The sequence below is a fragment of the Hetaerina americana genome, unplaced genomic scaffold (genome assembly GCF_022747635.1).
Source record: "Hetaerina americana unplaced genomic scaffold, ioHetAmer1.1.p SCAF_74, whole genome shotgun sequence".
NCBI classification, from domain to species: domain Eukaryota; kingdom Metazoa; phylum Arthropoda; class Insecta; order Odonata; family Calopterygidae; genus Hetaerina; species Hetaerina americana.
In genome coordinates, this window is record NW_027287361.1 from 735,380 (window position 1) to 751,449 (window position 16,070).

The following is a 16,070-nucleotide window of genomic DNA, read 5'->3' on the forward strand; positions in this document are numbered from 1 at the left end:
GCCAAGTAAAAGTCTGGCGTTAAGTTAAGAAATTTACGGTCTCTTACTAATTCCTCTCGCACTTCCCTATAATTGCATACATATTTCACTACTGTCTCATATGTACCATGATTCACACGTTATCTTCTGTACATTATGCGCAGAATATTCCTAGCCTTAAGAATTAAACATTCTGTTATCACTCACTAATTTGTCATACTATCTCTCCCACTTACACTTCAAGCACTGATTAAATATTCCATGCCCACTGCATTTATTTGGATTTTATACTCACCATAGAATGGAAAAGGATCTCTACATTCAGTACAGTTTCCCTGCCTTAAACGGACATTCATGTGATTCAATTTTTATTGATAGTATTTTTATATTTTATACTCCACACGCTGCCAAAACATTTTCCGCCAGCATTGGCAATTTTTTCATCTCTCCATCCATCCTACATCTACATCTAAATAATACCCCACAAGCCGCCGAAAGAGCGTGTGGCGCGGGGTGTTCGGTCACCTACCGTAAAAAGGAACAATACCACATGCAAAACAGCAACATGGAAAATTACACCGACAGCAGCGCACACACACATGCAAAAATCCCTTCATCCAACACTCAAGCAAACACATATACCACAAACCAACAAAAAAAACGTCTTTTGCATAGATTCCTACCGTCTACCTTTTTCATACCTTTTGAGATTTTTCAGACTTTTCCATAAATTCTGCCAGGATACACAGAAAGATAATCCTCTTGCCTAAATATTTCACAGTTTACCGTAACTATTAAGTCGTTTTTCCAATGCTACTTATCCAACAAGACTAATTTCGATATGGACGCACTATTCTCCCAAATTTCATTCTGAACGTCCCCTCACTGACGATGGCCATGACGATTTACACGTTGCAATCAAAATATCAGCATTTCTTTCTTTTACTATAAGTAAGATAAGCTAGTAAAGGAGCAATAGACAAACGGTAAAATTAAGTCGCCAAAATGTGGACACACTAACAATGACTCTCCAATCGCTCCTCAATATTTTGAATATTTTCTATTCATAATTCCATTCAAATACCACATTTCACCTAAACGATTCTCATCTTTTTTATCTGCCTTCCTCATCATTGATGGAATAAACTAAATGTTTTTGACTAGTTAATATGATTCCAATAAAATTAATGCCCTGAGAATGTTGAAATTTGTAGGAATCGAAAGAAATACGAGAAAGAAATTTCAAAGCTCTTTAATATATGCATTAAAAAATCTAATGATTTAAAATTTGTGGCCGAAGAAAATTGAAACACAACTAATACACGTAAACACACGTAATTAGTCGAAGAAATTTTTAGAAGTATATTATAGGCGCATCATCTTTCCAAGTGAATCTGACATGAGTAGACTCACTTTTCCTGTATTTGTTATTGGGATCTGAGGATATAAAGCGAGAGGGTGTATAAGTCCTAGATATAAGGTGAGAGGAAATTGCATTACATATTTATTTCCTACTTCCAATTTTTAACTTTGAATTGGACAAAATAATTTATCCTGCCCAAAAATTTAAACCAATATCAAAAGCTCCTACATATGACTAGTAAACCCACCGGTACCTCTTTTTCAGTTCCATTTTGCGCAGTATTATGTACTTGCGTAGAAAATTTCTCTTGATAAATTGAATCGAAAAAGGAGAAAGAAGTAAAGAATAAGCAAACACACCGCACTCCCTTTTCACCAGTCTCATGCTTCAACCTTGCGAAGCCAGTAGGGGTTTCTCAACTATGCTGGCGGCTTAGATTCCCAAAAGACGCTTCCTGCTTACCTTATGTTCGTCTCCTTCCCGCCCTAACCCCCTACGGCTCCATCTCGAATGCCTTTCCATTCTCTACTCCGTACTCATCTTTCTATTCTCCTACTTCCTCCCCTTATCTGTTCTCATACTCGTTCTCCTGAGACGCGATTTTGTTTACAAATTGAATGCCAAAAGGTCTTTGTAGGGATCCCTGCCATTGTTCGTTAAGTGATTTTTTTCCATCCCGAAATAGGAGTTTTTTTCTCTTCCCCCACCAGGGAAAGGGGAGCCAAGGGTGAGGGAAGTGGGTTAGAAGCTTCCCTCTCACTCAATGCTTCTTCTGTGCGGAGGGAATCGTAGCCATAAGAATGGGAGTGAATCTAATTAGGCCCCACGGTTTGACTGAGTGCTCAATATTCCTCCGCGCGCTGTTCGGATCGGTTGTATATAGAGGTCTCCACTTCTTTTCTTTTGTATCCCTAATCCGTTATTGCAGTTTTTGAAGGGAGCATTTCCTCCTTACAGACTGCTCTTATCCTCTTATTTACAGTCCACCTCTTTTCACGATGCATGCATTTATTTGCGCCAGACGTAGGATTATCTGAGAGCCTTGCTTTAGTAATTATTCATACTATTTTCCATGCTCGTTTTCATACTCTTTTTAATATAAAATTGAGTAGTTTAACGCGTTAGCCTAAAAGGATCAACCGGGTTTTAAACAAAACATTAATATCTATAATTATATCGAAGGCCCTATTAGCCTGTCATTGCTTTAAATACCATAATAAGTCTTATTACGGCTTCAGATATGGATGTGTTTCAACTTAGAACGTAATAATTAAAGGAATATTTACTTCGGAATTTTTTCTATTTCGGCCTTGTACGCGACAGGTCGCCGCTAGGGCGCATGGCGGCGGGTGATTCTAAACAAGACATGAAACATCAAAAATTGTTTTTCATTATTCTTAGTCACCATTACACAGAACCTAACATTGATATACTTCTCTAGGTATGCCAGACGAGCTGCTAGTAACAAGAACAACAAAATAAAGTTTAAATGAAATAAGGACGACAAACGTATGCTACTTATAATGAAAAAATATAAATTCATTTTTCCCCTAGTCCGGCCGCTGGCAGTAATTATGACTCGATATCATTCGTGGGAAAATAATATATTACATTTGTCAGTCTTACAATTGAATCCTCTAGTCTTACTGCCATGACCTCTCCTACCCTAGCGCAGAAGAGGAGGCCCTGAGGTTAACAATAAATATTCGACATGATAGCTGGAGAGACGTACTTCGAATATCTACAAGAGATTTAATTTGTAATTAAAACTTATCTCAGTCAGTAATCCCAGTCTAATTTCTCTAATAATCTAGAGAAGTGCAAAGTTTATTATTACAATGTTTAAAAAAATCTAACTCCCTTACGCTGCAGGCTTATCTATTTCGGTAATCAAATCAACTTCATCAGGATTCTATATATTAGCAGCAAATTCTAAGTGAGGCCTAACTAATGAAAGTTACCATTATTATTTAAAATTTTTGTCACATTTTGTCAATACTTATCTCATAATAACGATTGTTTATAGGCCGTACACAGAATTACCGTATACATTTCACCCATAAGGGATTTAAGGGAGCATCTAAGTATTTAACCTAGTCTACATTTTCTATTTGAGGCAGAAGGCGATCGGGACGGAACTATTTATTTTCGAAAAGTTCATCATGAAACACATTTTTAAGTTAATGTCAATTGCCATGTGTCGCACAACCGTAGGATTACATTAAGGCCAAAGGCTAATGCCACTTTACCCTTATGATTATGCATCCCTGTAAATCACTGCGTCGTCATCAAATAAACATAATTTGCTGTGAACTTTATACGAGTTGAAGATTATAAGAATAACGTAGTTTTACAGGTATAACTTTGACCTGAGACCTGAAAGATCCTGAAGACGGACACTACATGTATTGCATATGTTAAATCCTATGGTATACGTGACGACCTAGGTTTGCGAAGGTTACTCTTACAGTCGAGATAAATAACCTCTTGATAACATTAATAATTAATCAAAGGATTGAGCTCTAATACACTTGTTGTACTTAGACCTTTCAGGACACAGCAGGGGAATGCCAGATAAAAGACTTAGACATATTGGAACAGTGTTTTCTTGGCTAGCCAAAAATTAATCGAAATAAAAGTTTGAAAAGAAAAATTAGTTATTTTTCTCTTTGATACTACATGCATTTTCCAGAACAATAAATTAGGCTAATAATGGAATAGTATTGATAGAGTGCTTATCGACTAGCTTTATTTGAAATGAGCTTGGATATTTTGTTGGAATGTTTTTAATGTTTGTTAAGATGTTTTGTGGAGAGCCCTGAAGCCTCATAAAAATGCCATTAGATTGTACTTTAAAATGCCCTCCAATTAAGTCTTCTTTTAGATTGTATCAATGCGGATACTAGGTTTATTTATTAAAGACCCCGAATTTTATTAAAACGTCTGACGGTCTGCGGGAAGAGGAAATTTGAGTTCAGAAACCGTGCGCTTCCTATTATAACAAGTGCATGTAAAATTATAGAACATAATATTTATAGAGTTATAGAATAAATATAGACTGTGAATTTTGAAGTTATTAAAACCTAAATAATATATAAATCAAGGGTTCCAACATGATTTTTGACATCACTAAAGATACGAGGCTGAGAGAGTGAGATCAGTGGTAGAAGGAGCACATTGTAATACAAATTATGAGGGTTGACATGGGAGTTATGGGTTTATTTTGAGACACAAACGCCATTTAATTTAGATAATCGGATTTCAGATTATTAAATTGAAAGGTGATGTTTCAATCTGTTCCATTATTTTGACTCTCAGCTTTCAGATTTTAATGACGATCAAATCCAACGAGCTTTCCCAGGGTTTCTTAAATGGCTGTTTGCAAGTAGTGGTGATAAAATATAAAAATGGTGCAAAGGTTTGGTGATTATGACATGAATATCCCAAAATAACTGTCATCATACATATTAAACCTGCCGTAGAAAAAAAATCTTCTCAAAAAATATCGTAGACGGACACAGTAATTAACTATTAATGTGTATTATTACTAATTACGGTCACTGAAGTTGCTCTCAATTAAGGTACAATACAGGAAACGTAATATATAGGTCCAAAATAAGTTATTTCCCTCTGATTTACATCCACCTCTTGGTCTCCATTGCATCGAACGATAATGAGCAAAATGAGGGGATAAAAATACCAGGAAATTAAAAGAAATTTCTACAGAATCGGTGACAGGTCAAATTGAAGTCAACGAAGGATTTGGATAAACTGGCTTTGAAACGGAAATGAATCATAGCATTTGTATTTCCTCGTTGGAGATCGACGGCCGGAATGAGAGAGAGAGAGAGAGAGAGACAGCGGCTCGAATTCCCATTTGATTGATTGCTCAGTGCCGCTTAATAACGGGTTTTGTTTGCGCCGATCGTTTTAAATTGCAATTTCACAGTTTGTTCAGCAGCAGAGGGGACATCTAATGAGGGATTACTCACCGACCACCTCCAAATAGCCGACTTGACTCTTCATCGGGTCGGTGTTTATCTGACACATATACCATCCCCTGTCCGATTCTCTCACGTCCTTTATCTGCAAATACCACGTCCTGTGGTCGCTGTGGGTCAACCCGATTCTGTGGTTCTTCGTTATCACGTGGCTGTGGATGGTAAGGATTGTCTGGGTGTCTACCCTCAGCCACGCCACCTGAGAAAGGGAGAAGAGAGAGAGACAGAAGATAAATTTTACACCCGGCTGAAAATGAGGGGATAGATTCTATTTGTGGAGCAAAAGGGGTGACCATGATCCGCTATGAGAATTTAAAGGCGTCCATTATCAAAGGAAAAGTTTGATATCTGGTAATAATCGCAGGTCTTAAAAGAGTTCCACACTTGCATTTTTAGTTTAAATAAAATAAATTTAATCGAATGAACGTTTCTGAGAGAGGGCTTTAAGAAAAACTGGTACCAGTTGAAATACAGGGAGGAGTCATATAAAAGAGGTTTTAAAGGAAATAAAATGAATATGTGCAGGAGATAGTAGGTATGGATATTATTATACTTATAACATACTCAATTTTGGTATGGTTAATCGTATACTAATCAAAATTAATCTGGAAATGAAGGCACATATTAAAAGTTGATTAAGATGTAAGTTTAGGTAAAGGAGATAACTTCAGGCGTCACTTTGTGGAAACGATATATATTGCAAAAGAAACACTTGGTTTTTCCACATAAAATATTTATTCACGACCTAGGTTTCGACGCTCAGCGTCATCATCAGGGGAAATACAGGCCAAAATCTTTCTTTATATAACAGAAGGAATTTCCTTCTGCTATATAAAGAAAGATTTTGGCCTGTATTTCACCTGATGATGACGCTGAGCGTCGAAACCTAGGTCGTGAATAAATATTTTATGTGGAAAAACCAAGTGTTTCTTTTGCAATAAGTTTAGGTAATTTAATTTTAGTTTTCCATACCCATGTATCAATGTTTTTTAATGGATTAAACCATTATTGAATTTAATGATTTAAATAATCTGGCTGAATTATCAAACCGTTTAAAGAGGAATATTTTCCAATGGCAAGCTCTTCATAGCTGCAAAAATAGCCAATTTTTTCGAAAAATGAATGTATGGTATTTCCATAATTTACGGGAAATAGTAATTCATAGAAAATATGGCAACTATAAAAGTAATATAACTATCATTTAAAAAAACTAATCTTTTTATTCTTCATTGATTAATACATTTGAGGTACCCGGGCGAGCCAGGGGCCGTTCGATCCTACCTGAGAGGCTGTTACAAACGAAAAATCAATTTAAATCAGATATTAGTGTAATGCGCTCTTTAATAATAGTCGAAATAATATTATAGATCAGGAATTATGATTTCAGTCCCCGTACACGAAACATTCGAGCCATAATTACTGCGGTCCAGTTCATGAGATATGAGTTTCTCGGGCTCAATTTACAAGTGAGAACTTATTTTAGATGAAGAAAATATTTTCATTTTTATTTACTTCGCTTTGATGACTAGAATCCATCAGTAGCATCTGGCAAAATGATGTAAACAGATGCCAACTCAATTTCCATGAACGACTCCAAATTGCAACCTATGTTCAAAAGTTTCAGACTGCACATTTTATAGTATCAGTATTGCGATATAGAGTAACATGAGGGATTAAGTGCATTGTATTTTGGACGAGGAATTAAATGAATTTCTCATAATGGCTTCTCTTGGCAATGAGTTAATGAATCTTTGGAAATAGTTTCAGGTTTTCGAAACTCCTATTTCATTCATATAGAAATCTCCAATAGAAAGTGCACCGTCGAAATTTTTTTTACTATGGGTTTCATAAAGGTGATCTCATGAGGACTGGAATGGAGAAAAATAATCGATTATTAGAAAGAGAAAATGTAAGTGGTTGAATACTCTATGAATTAATAAAAGAATGGCATTACAACGGTGGCCTTTCTAGGCAGTAGGAAAATACTCTGCCATAACCAGCTCGGAGTTAGGAAAAGCATAGTGTAATGTGAAATACGAATGGTTATTTTTATTATGACATCCTGTAATCAGGGTAAAGGAATACCTATGTGTATGCCGTATTTTAGAGTTCAAGAAAACCTTTGACAAGAGCCGTCATGAGGAATTAATACTAAACCTAAGATATTATGGAGTTGACGAGTAAGGTGCGTCATTTTACTGAAAGGGGGACTTCTTATCTAAGCGTAAACAACAAGTAGTACTCAATGTGCTGAGTTCATTAGAGGCATTAATTATATTCAGGAGTGCAGCAAGGAAGTGTTATAGGACCCCTAATCTTCTTGAAATGCATTTGACTCTTCTTGCATGCTTGCGACCTAAGCTGCTGTTAGCTGCAGGAGTAGGAATCTTAGATTAATTGCAGACCGAACAGTGATTTGCTGAGAAATAAGAAATCCGGCCGATGGCTTGCTAGTCTCTAATCATTTAGACAAAAATTGGAGAGGTTTAAAGAGACTTATAATTAAAGAAGTATCAGAAAATGTTAATCACTGAAGTTAGGGAATAAGATAAAAGATAAACAAGACAAACTACAAAATAGATTGGATCGAGCCATGCAGTTCAAAGTATCCAAAATACTAAGTTGTTACACTGACATTAAACATACACACTGAGTATGAGGTTTATGAGAGTATGAGGTTTACCCTAAAAAAAGCTAGATTTCCTTATGACCTGTTACAGAATAATGCAATGAAAAAGTAAAAGAAAGAGAGAGGCGTTGCTTCACTACAGTTAGGCCACATTTAGAATACGGCGGTGGCAAGTATCTGCGACCCAAGGAAAAAATATCAATCAAAGGTTAAGATGACGTTCAGAATAAATCCTTTAGATTTGTAAAAAATTGTTACAAAAAGAGAATAAGGGTCACGAGTATGGGGGAATATTTAGGTTGAGTCTCCCTTGACTCCCAAAGACAGAATGCTAGCCTCAGACTTTTAGAAATGTGCAGGGCACCTGAGTGTCTTTTGCAGCAGATAAGAAATTATTATGGTACCGAAAAACATTGGTAGATTCGACCACCGGGATAAAGTAAGTGAGATTATTACCGTTTTCGATGGATTCAAGCACTCGTCTTTCCCTCTTATGAAACGAAAGAAAAAAATTGGACACAAAAGCTTCGAAAAATTAACTTAATATGAATATTAGAATTTAATGATCTGGTTAAGGTTAATAATTATTAAATATATTGCATTGTATACAAGCATTAACTTCAAAGATATTTGTACGATTCGTATATGCGCTAATATGTATTCAAAAGTACGCACGAACTAATATTTCTGCATATTCAAGAATGTGTTGCTGGTTCCCTAACACTATCTGCCACAAGCCCTTACAGCGTCTCGCGAGGTAATTTGTGGACTTTAGGGGGTGTTTTTTAGCTACAAATAGTAGCAGTGAATAGAGTACAGATGCAGAGAAGTTTGTCGTGGCAACTTAAGAGCGCGTCTAGCTCCGGCTTTCGCTGTTTGCAAAAGTTCACGATTAGTGAGCACGCACTCTCCTGAACTATTTGCTGACAAAGTATCTTTTGCAAAATAATTACAAAAATTGCAAAAAAAACGGATTTTATCCGATGATTCTGAAAGATAATCAATATAATCAATCTCTTATACTAAATTATGCCAAAATAGCGTTTAGATGAATAGTTTTTTGGACGCGAATAGTTATTTCCCTTCACTTTCATCATTCCAGGTTCTCCTTGGGTTCTGCTTCCATAGCCTCAAGGAAATTCCCTTCCAATATTTACAACGACCCCCGTACTTCACCCTCACCTTCTCCTTTCTTGACACTCACTCCTGCGTCCCCTTGACTTTCAACAACGCGTTGGACCACCACTCCCGCCATCACTCTCCGACTCCTTCAAAAAACAACCTCCCCGGACTTTTCTCGCATTGTTCCCGGCCCCAAACCACCGACCGCCCTCGCCTCGTCTTATTTTCGTCTACACCACCCTCCTCAACCCGTCCGACCACTGTGTCCTTCCTCATCCCACCTTTTCATCCCTCACTTGTCCACCACCCTACTCTCACCGCCTCCCAGCCTTCTCCGACTACTCGTCGTGACCCGTTATCGCTCAAGGCGTCTTCATTATCTTTTGAGTCGCACTCCAGCGACCGACTCCCGAGGTACTCGGCGGGGGGCTTGCTGTTCTGATGACGTCGAAGAAGTCCTCTCTTCTCCTTCCCCATCCATCTCACGCCCCTACAATGTAGCGGAGGCTCAGATTTTTCAAGAGCATGGCAGGGCATGTGAAATGATGAAGTGAATCGCCGAACTTGTAGGCCTCCATATATGCATGTATATAAATATATATGCAAATATATATATATATATATATATTTGTGTGTGTGTGGGTGAAAATATATATATATATGTATGTATATATATATATATATATATATATATATATATATATATATATACATATATTATATATACACACCCAGATGTAGATTTAAAACATAGAAACACAAAGAAAGGACACTCACATACCAATATATCGCCTCTCCTGTAACTTCTGCCCTGCCTTCTACGTGGGCGAATGCACGACCGCCCTTTCCCTCCGCATGAATAACCACCGGTATTCCACCAAATCTCTCACCTTACCAACTTATCCCATCTCTACTCACACTGCTTCCCACAACTAATCTTTTGATGACTGCTTCTCCGTCTCGGCGATTGAAACCCTTCCCAAATCTGCAAGTATCATAGAGGTGAGAACCCGTGAGATGATCTGGGTGTCCCAGTCATTTAAACCCCCCGGGCTGAACCAATCCCACTGAATGCATTCAATAGCTGCCTACATATGCCCTTCTCCCCCTTGTTCATTTCATATTGGTCCCTTACCTCTCCTTTCCTCATCCCTCCCCCGCACATGACCTCTCCGCTCTTCCCCGAGAACGCCATTCTGATGACGACGGTTGAGCCGTCGAAACGTCATAACTAGATATGCGAGTGTCCTCTTTTTGTGTTTCTATGTTTCAAAACTATATCTGTGTTTTTTTCAACTTGTGCGTCTCCGAAGAGCGTTCCATTTCGAAGAAATTTATAATATATATGTACATGTGTGTGTATATGTATACATATATAGTTACCATTATAATAGGTATCCATAATATGTACATATTTCCAGACACATGTATAAAAACATAAGTCGGGAGGATTGCAGAGGAAGTCATATATTTAACTATGAAAAGCAATTGTTAGAAAGTTTCGCCGCAAGAAACTATAAGGTAATGAAGAGATTGCGGCAAAATCAATCCTCAGAGTCATAATCCGTTATGATGACACCTGACTTTACTACCTACATTCATGTCATCCAAAAAGCTCATTTGTTTCCTTCCTCAATAAAGTTTACTTAACGTAGCTCAAAATTTCGCCCTTTCTCAATATCTCCCGTAAACTTCAATCAGGTTTTTTTTCGAAATTCTCCCAACAACCTCTTATTTTCTCTGCTCCTCAGTCTTTTTCCTCTCTGTTCACTTAAATTTTCCCTTCTTCTCCAAAACGACATCCTAATTGCCTCTAATATGCGTTTATTCCTAAATGTACAGGCCTTACAAAAATACAATACGTTTAAAATATTTTACTATTATTTTCTTGAAACCAGAGGCCTAAAGAGCCACTACAAACCAATTCTCAGATTGGTAACACATTAAATGGAGCTATTTTAGGAGTGTCTTTGGTGTCAAGTGAGTGCCTCATTTCATTGAATAGACATTAGCTTGCCTGTATTAAAAATCTTGTGGTAGTCTTATGGAACAGTTAAAAGTTGTATAATTCTGGAAGATCTCCATAAACACCAACTCAATACAGCCGGGCTACGAAATAATATAGCTAATAGAAATAAATCTCAAGATTTTTTGTCTGATATATAGTATTTTTCTCCTAGGACGTATTATTATGAAACAATATTATTATTATTAAAAATACACATGTGCTGATAGACAGTGTCAGGTGGCACACAAGTTCCAAATAATCACAAAAGATAATAGATAAAATAAGACTTCAAAACACAAATCTCTTTAACAAAACAAGCGAATCCCCATCTCATTTACATCCATCAATCAGAAAGAAAAAAAGATAAATTAAAAAAATCAGCTATTACCCATAATACAATACACCACACATCAATCAAATTATTACATATATTTTTTACATCTTTTCTTAAAAGTATACACTCCTTTAGGAAAGGGCTCGAATATGTTTGCAGGTAAGGTCTTCTGATCAACAATATTTTTGTAAGATCAGTAAGATTTTACATAATTCACATTAACTCTGGGAACCTCTTTCTCAGGCCTAATGCGTCATTACCTGGACAGCATTCCATATAGCCAATTGAAGGCGAAGTCTACTTGCCTGGTAAAAAAAACTCGAAAATTAGTTTGTCTGAAAAAATGAAAGCTTACGTTTACCTACTCAAACCATTACTCCTAACTAGTGGCAGACGAATGCTCTACTTAAAACTGGAGAATAAATTATTTCCCAAGTAAAAATCTGGAAATGGGTAAACCAGGCCCTTGAAATACAGTTCAGACCTTAAACCTAATTTTTTTGTTTGTAGGGAGCGTTTTTACGTGTATGCACATGAAAACAGCGACCGACTACGTTAAAAATGTGTTAGGCAAGTGTTTTGGTAAAAAAACGTAAGTATTATGAAGCGGATGTAAACCAGGAATGATAAATAACTAACCTCGCAACTAATGGGAAACGAAATAGCCGCAGAATGCGAGACCTGATTCCATCCACATTAACTTGCATTTCCAAGTGCATTGGCTATTGATCGCTGAATTTTTAGCTACTCCCCTTTCGGGTTCATGCTTCGAATTCCATCAAAAGAAAAAATAAATGTCGGGCGAAGAGAGCAAAAAATTGTATCCCGAAAATCCCATTCGCTGATTGCAGTGCAGCTCCACGTGAAAGCCCCTACTGTCCGTCGAGGCCGGAGGGGAAACTGGTTTTGAATGAACTCTGTTTCATTAAATGGTTCCCGAAAAATCACGCTACCACTGGGGGGGATCTGGATAGCTTAGATGGCAAACGGTAAATGACAAAATATTTTCTGGTAACCTATCGTTTATTTGGTCGAAAACTGTGGCCCTGTTCATGCTTCACGCACTAGCTTTTTCACCTACAGTGGCTGATTCCACGATCATTATTGCATCCATTTCATTTACTATTCCTTGAAATTCTCCCAAGAGATAATTGATACTGTCTGATTATGAATTCCAAGAATATTTTCAGCGGTTAACATTTTTGAGAAAGGCATCAAAATATCGCGATTGACATTCCAAAATTAAATTTTTTAACTTTAGTGTTAAATATATCATGATCAAACGAATTGCTTGATATAAATCAAATTACATTTTCGCCAATCTATCACATATATTTATCTTTAATGTTTTTCGATTGAGCCAAATTCAGACTTTATTAAAAATTTCTTAATTTCGGAAAACTTTTATCTCGATCATGATTGATAAATATGAGACTCGTATATCAGAAAAAAATTCATTTTGCATTAAGAAAATTCAAAATACGAGTATTATATTATGTCAGCTTTACTTATTCATTTTGTATTGCACAAAATTAATAAGTAATGCTGACAAATTTTCAGTAATTAGATGACCAAAGAGAAAATATTGAGTTATTTCATGAATTAATGCATTTAATTCTAACATTTAGTAATGAAACTAGATGCTTCACGAGCGAATATCATTTTTATTTTTTTAAATTAGTCATATCAGAAAAATAATCAACTGATATTCCATGTTAGTTTATTTTATTTTACTAATTCAATCATTCCGATGATGAAAATACCACTGTTGCAAACATTTATCAATATATTATATAAATACTCATTAATAGAAGCCATTTTTGCAAATAAACGCATCAACGAGAAATTTTTCCCATAGGAAATACTCTGATGTCACCATAGCATTGTTTGCGGAAATGCTGTGGCTAGCATTCGTTAAAGGCAACTTTGGAAATCATAGTGATGGTTGATTGAAGGGCGGGTCCTTGTGAAACCTCTCAACAAATATTATGTGACTCCACCTTATTAATAAAGAACAAAAACGAAATAAAATATAATATTTTACAGATACTTTACAAATTATTTTCATGACTGTTGTCCTAAATCCTCATGGAACAAAACTCGAATTATTTGGGAATATTTTTAGATGCAGACAAGATCATAAATTACATTAAATTCAAATTTTTATGAAAAGTAGGTGGATTATTAAACTATTTGGATACAATTGATATTAGTATTTCTGCAGGAAAAGTTTTCTAAATTGAATAACATAATTTTAAATTTCTATCGTCCGTTAGAGGTAGAATTGTCATGTTTATAAACAAATCCATGATGCCTTCAAGTTCAGCAAAAATATATTACGCAAATCCAAATGATTTCGTGTCCATACTCCAGTTGGATTTATGCACTCATTATTTCGTAATAATTCAAAATGAACCGATGTACATATATGATTGGGAAATTTGAGACACTCTTTTGATAGGCGTATACTTTGCCGATAAAAAAAATGAGTTTTACAATCAATACGCGAATATACCACGACTAACGAGGGGATTGAACACCATTTTATTCGACATGCCAGAAGAAAATTTTTCACAATGTCTCCAGTGTAGTTGGTTGTTTTTAGAATAGTTTTTATGAAATCACCCTTTAAAGACAGGATGCCATAAACCAATGGTAACGAATAGAGTGATATTAATTACGAAAAAAGCGATGATAAATTAATTTTGAAGGGATAACCTTTTTCTTTAGGAAACTAAGAAATTGGAGGCTTGTCGAAACAATTGTATGTTTGTCATATGAGCATGAAATAATTTCTTAAATAAAAATAAAACTTGATAATCAAAATTAAGTTAGAGGCTGCTTATCCTGATTAAGTACCTTTTTTAATCATGATGAGGATTTAAATTTGATGATAATAATTTAAGGGGAAGTTGATTCATGAAATTGGTAATTGTAAAGCATTAATAATGTAATTTTATTTAATATCTGTGCTTGAGCCTGACTTTGTACTTACATATTTAACATCAAGTCCATTGCTTAATATGTTGACATCACTTTTATTACCAAAAAGACAGTATTTTTTTGACTTAGCGAAAATACCACAGAATTTCCAGACAGTTTACTCAGCAGCATGATTTTGCAAGGTACATCAAAAAGATGTGAAGGTTATTTTGATTAAAGATCCCAAATTATCACTTTTATTGTTGATAAAAACTAATTTTTACAGTCTTTTATCTGTAGAAAACAAAATTATGTATATTATAGTATATTATATTATTTATTAATAACCTACCAAAGTTTCATTATTACAATAGAAAATAAAAATGAATAAATGGTTATTAATACGCGAAAATAGTTTGTTGGGGATAAGATTAACTCATTCAATTGATTACTGGCCTAAATATTTAAGTTAAGCTTAATTCTATTAGTTGAATAATTAACTTAGGCAGAAAGCTAATAGGGTGTACAAGTCGTGGTAAAAGGCACAGCAAAGGGATATGGAAAGGTTAAAAAAACAAAGAGTGGAATTGGTGGACTCCAAAGGAAGATGAGAGAAATTTCTGGAAGTAATAAGGAAAAATCCATTAAAAAATTCTAGGAATATCATTAAAAGATTACTAATTGAAACGGTGAAAATTCAAGAAAAATGGAAAAAATTTATAGAGTATGATAAAGACACTCGGCCAGAAATTATTGACATAAAAAGAAAATATTACGTTGTTGAGAATAGCTTAGGTCCAGTTATTTTTATGCCGAGATAGGAGAATTAAGTGAATTGGAATCAAATCAGGCCGAGGGGGCACAAAAAAATTCCTTAAAACTATTATAAGGTTTAGGAAAATGCAGAATGAAGAGTTTTAATGAACTAATTCCTAGCATTGATGGGATAGGATGTTGACCGGAAGATTTCGCAAGATCAGTGTCAACTCCTATTTTAAAAAGAGGGAAAGATAGTCATATGTGACGATTACAGAACTATAAGTTTGATTTAATACGCAGTTGAAGCGGTAATCAGGATCATTAATAAGATAATTGATAGGAGCGCTACTTAGGGAATGATTTGTTTGAATTCAGTAAGAGGAAAAGCATGCGTGATGCCATAGCAGTAATGAGGTCATTAATAGAGAGAAACATAGACCAATCAGGATGTATTTGTTCGTGTCATAGATTTCGAGAAGGCTTTCGATTTAGTGAATTGGGTAGGCTTAATGAATACAGGTTTATTGTAGAACAAACGAGTAGATTGGAAGGATAGGAGATTTATTTGCAACCTGTTAATATCTGCAGAATAAACTCCTGTAGAAATGTTAAACAAATTATGAAGGCGATTTTTTTGTAGCGTTGGCCTGCCGGAGGATTTTTCACAAGGTTCAATTATTTCCCTTAAAATATTAGATCTTTTTTGACTTCAAATTCTCTGTATTTAACAGCCAGCAGAAATTCCTGAGCGAATTCTTTTACCTGTCGCTTCTGATTGGTATATTTATACATGTCCAATTAGTAGTTCTGTAAGTTTATTTAACTAATGTAATTGTTACCTATCAAGCATAAGCTTATTTTCTCTTTTCATTTTATCCCTATCGATTTTGGTGCTGATACTGCCCAAAAGCCACATTTAAAAGAATTGCATTTTAAATGTAGGGTATAACCAA

General features: G+C 35.5%; 1 protein-coding gene across 1 annotated transcript in view; it reads right to left on the reverse strand.

Annotated features, from left to right (window-relative positions):
- Positions 1-16,070, reverse strand: part of LOC139697380 (neurotrimin-like) — a 261,094-nt gene that overhangs the window by 122,170 nt on the left and 122,854 nt on the right. The window contains exon 2 of the mRNA XM_071596058.1: positions 5,335-5,542. Coding sequence (XP_071452159.1) covers positions 5,335-5,542 — 208 coding nt within the window. The remainder of the gene's footprint in view (positions 1-5,334; positions 5,543-16,070) is intronic.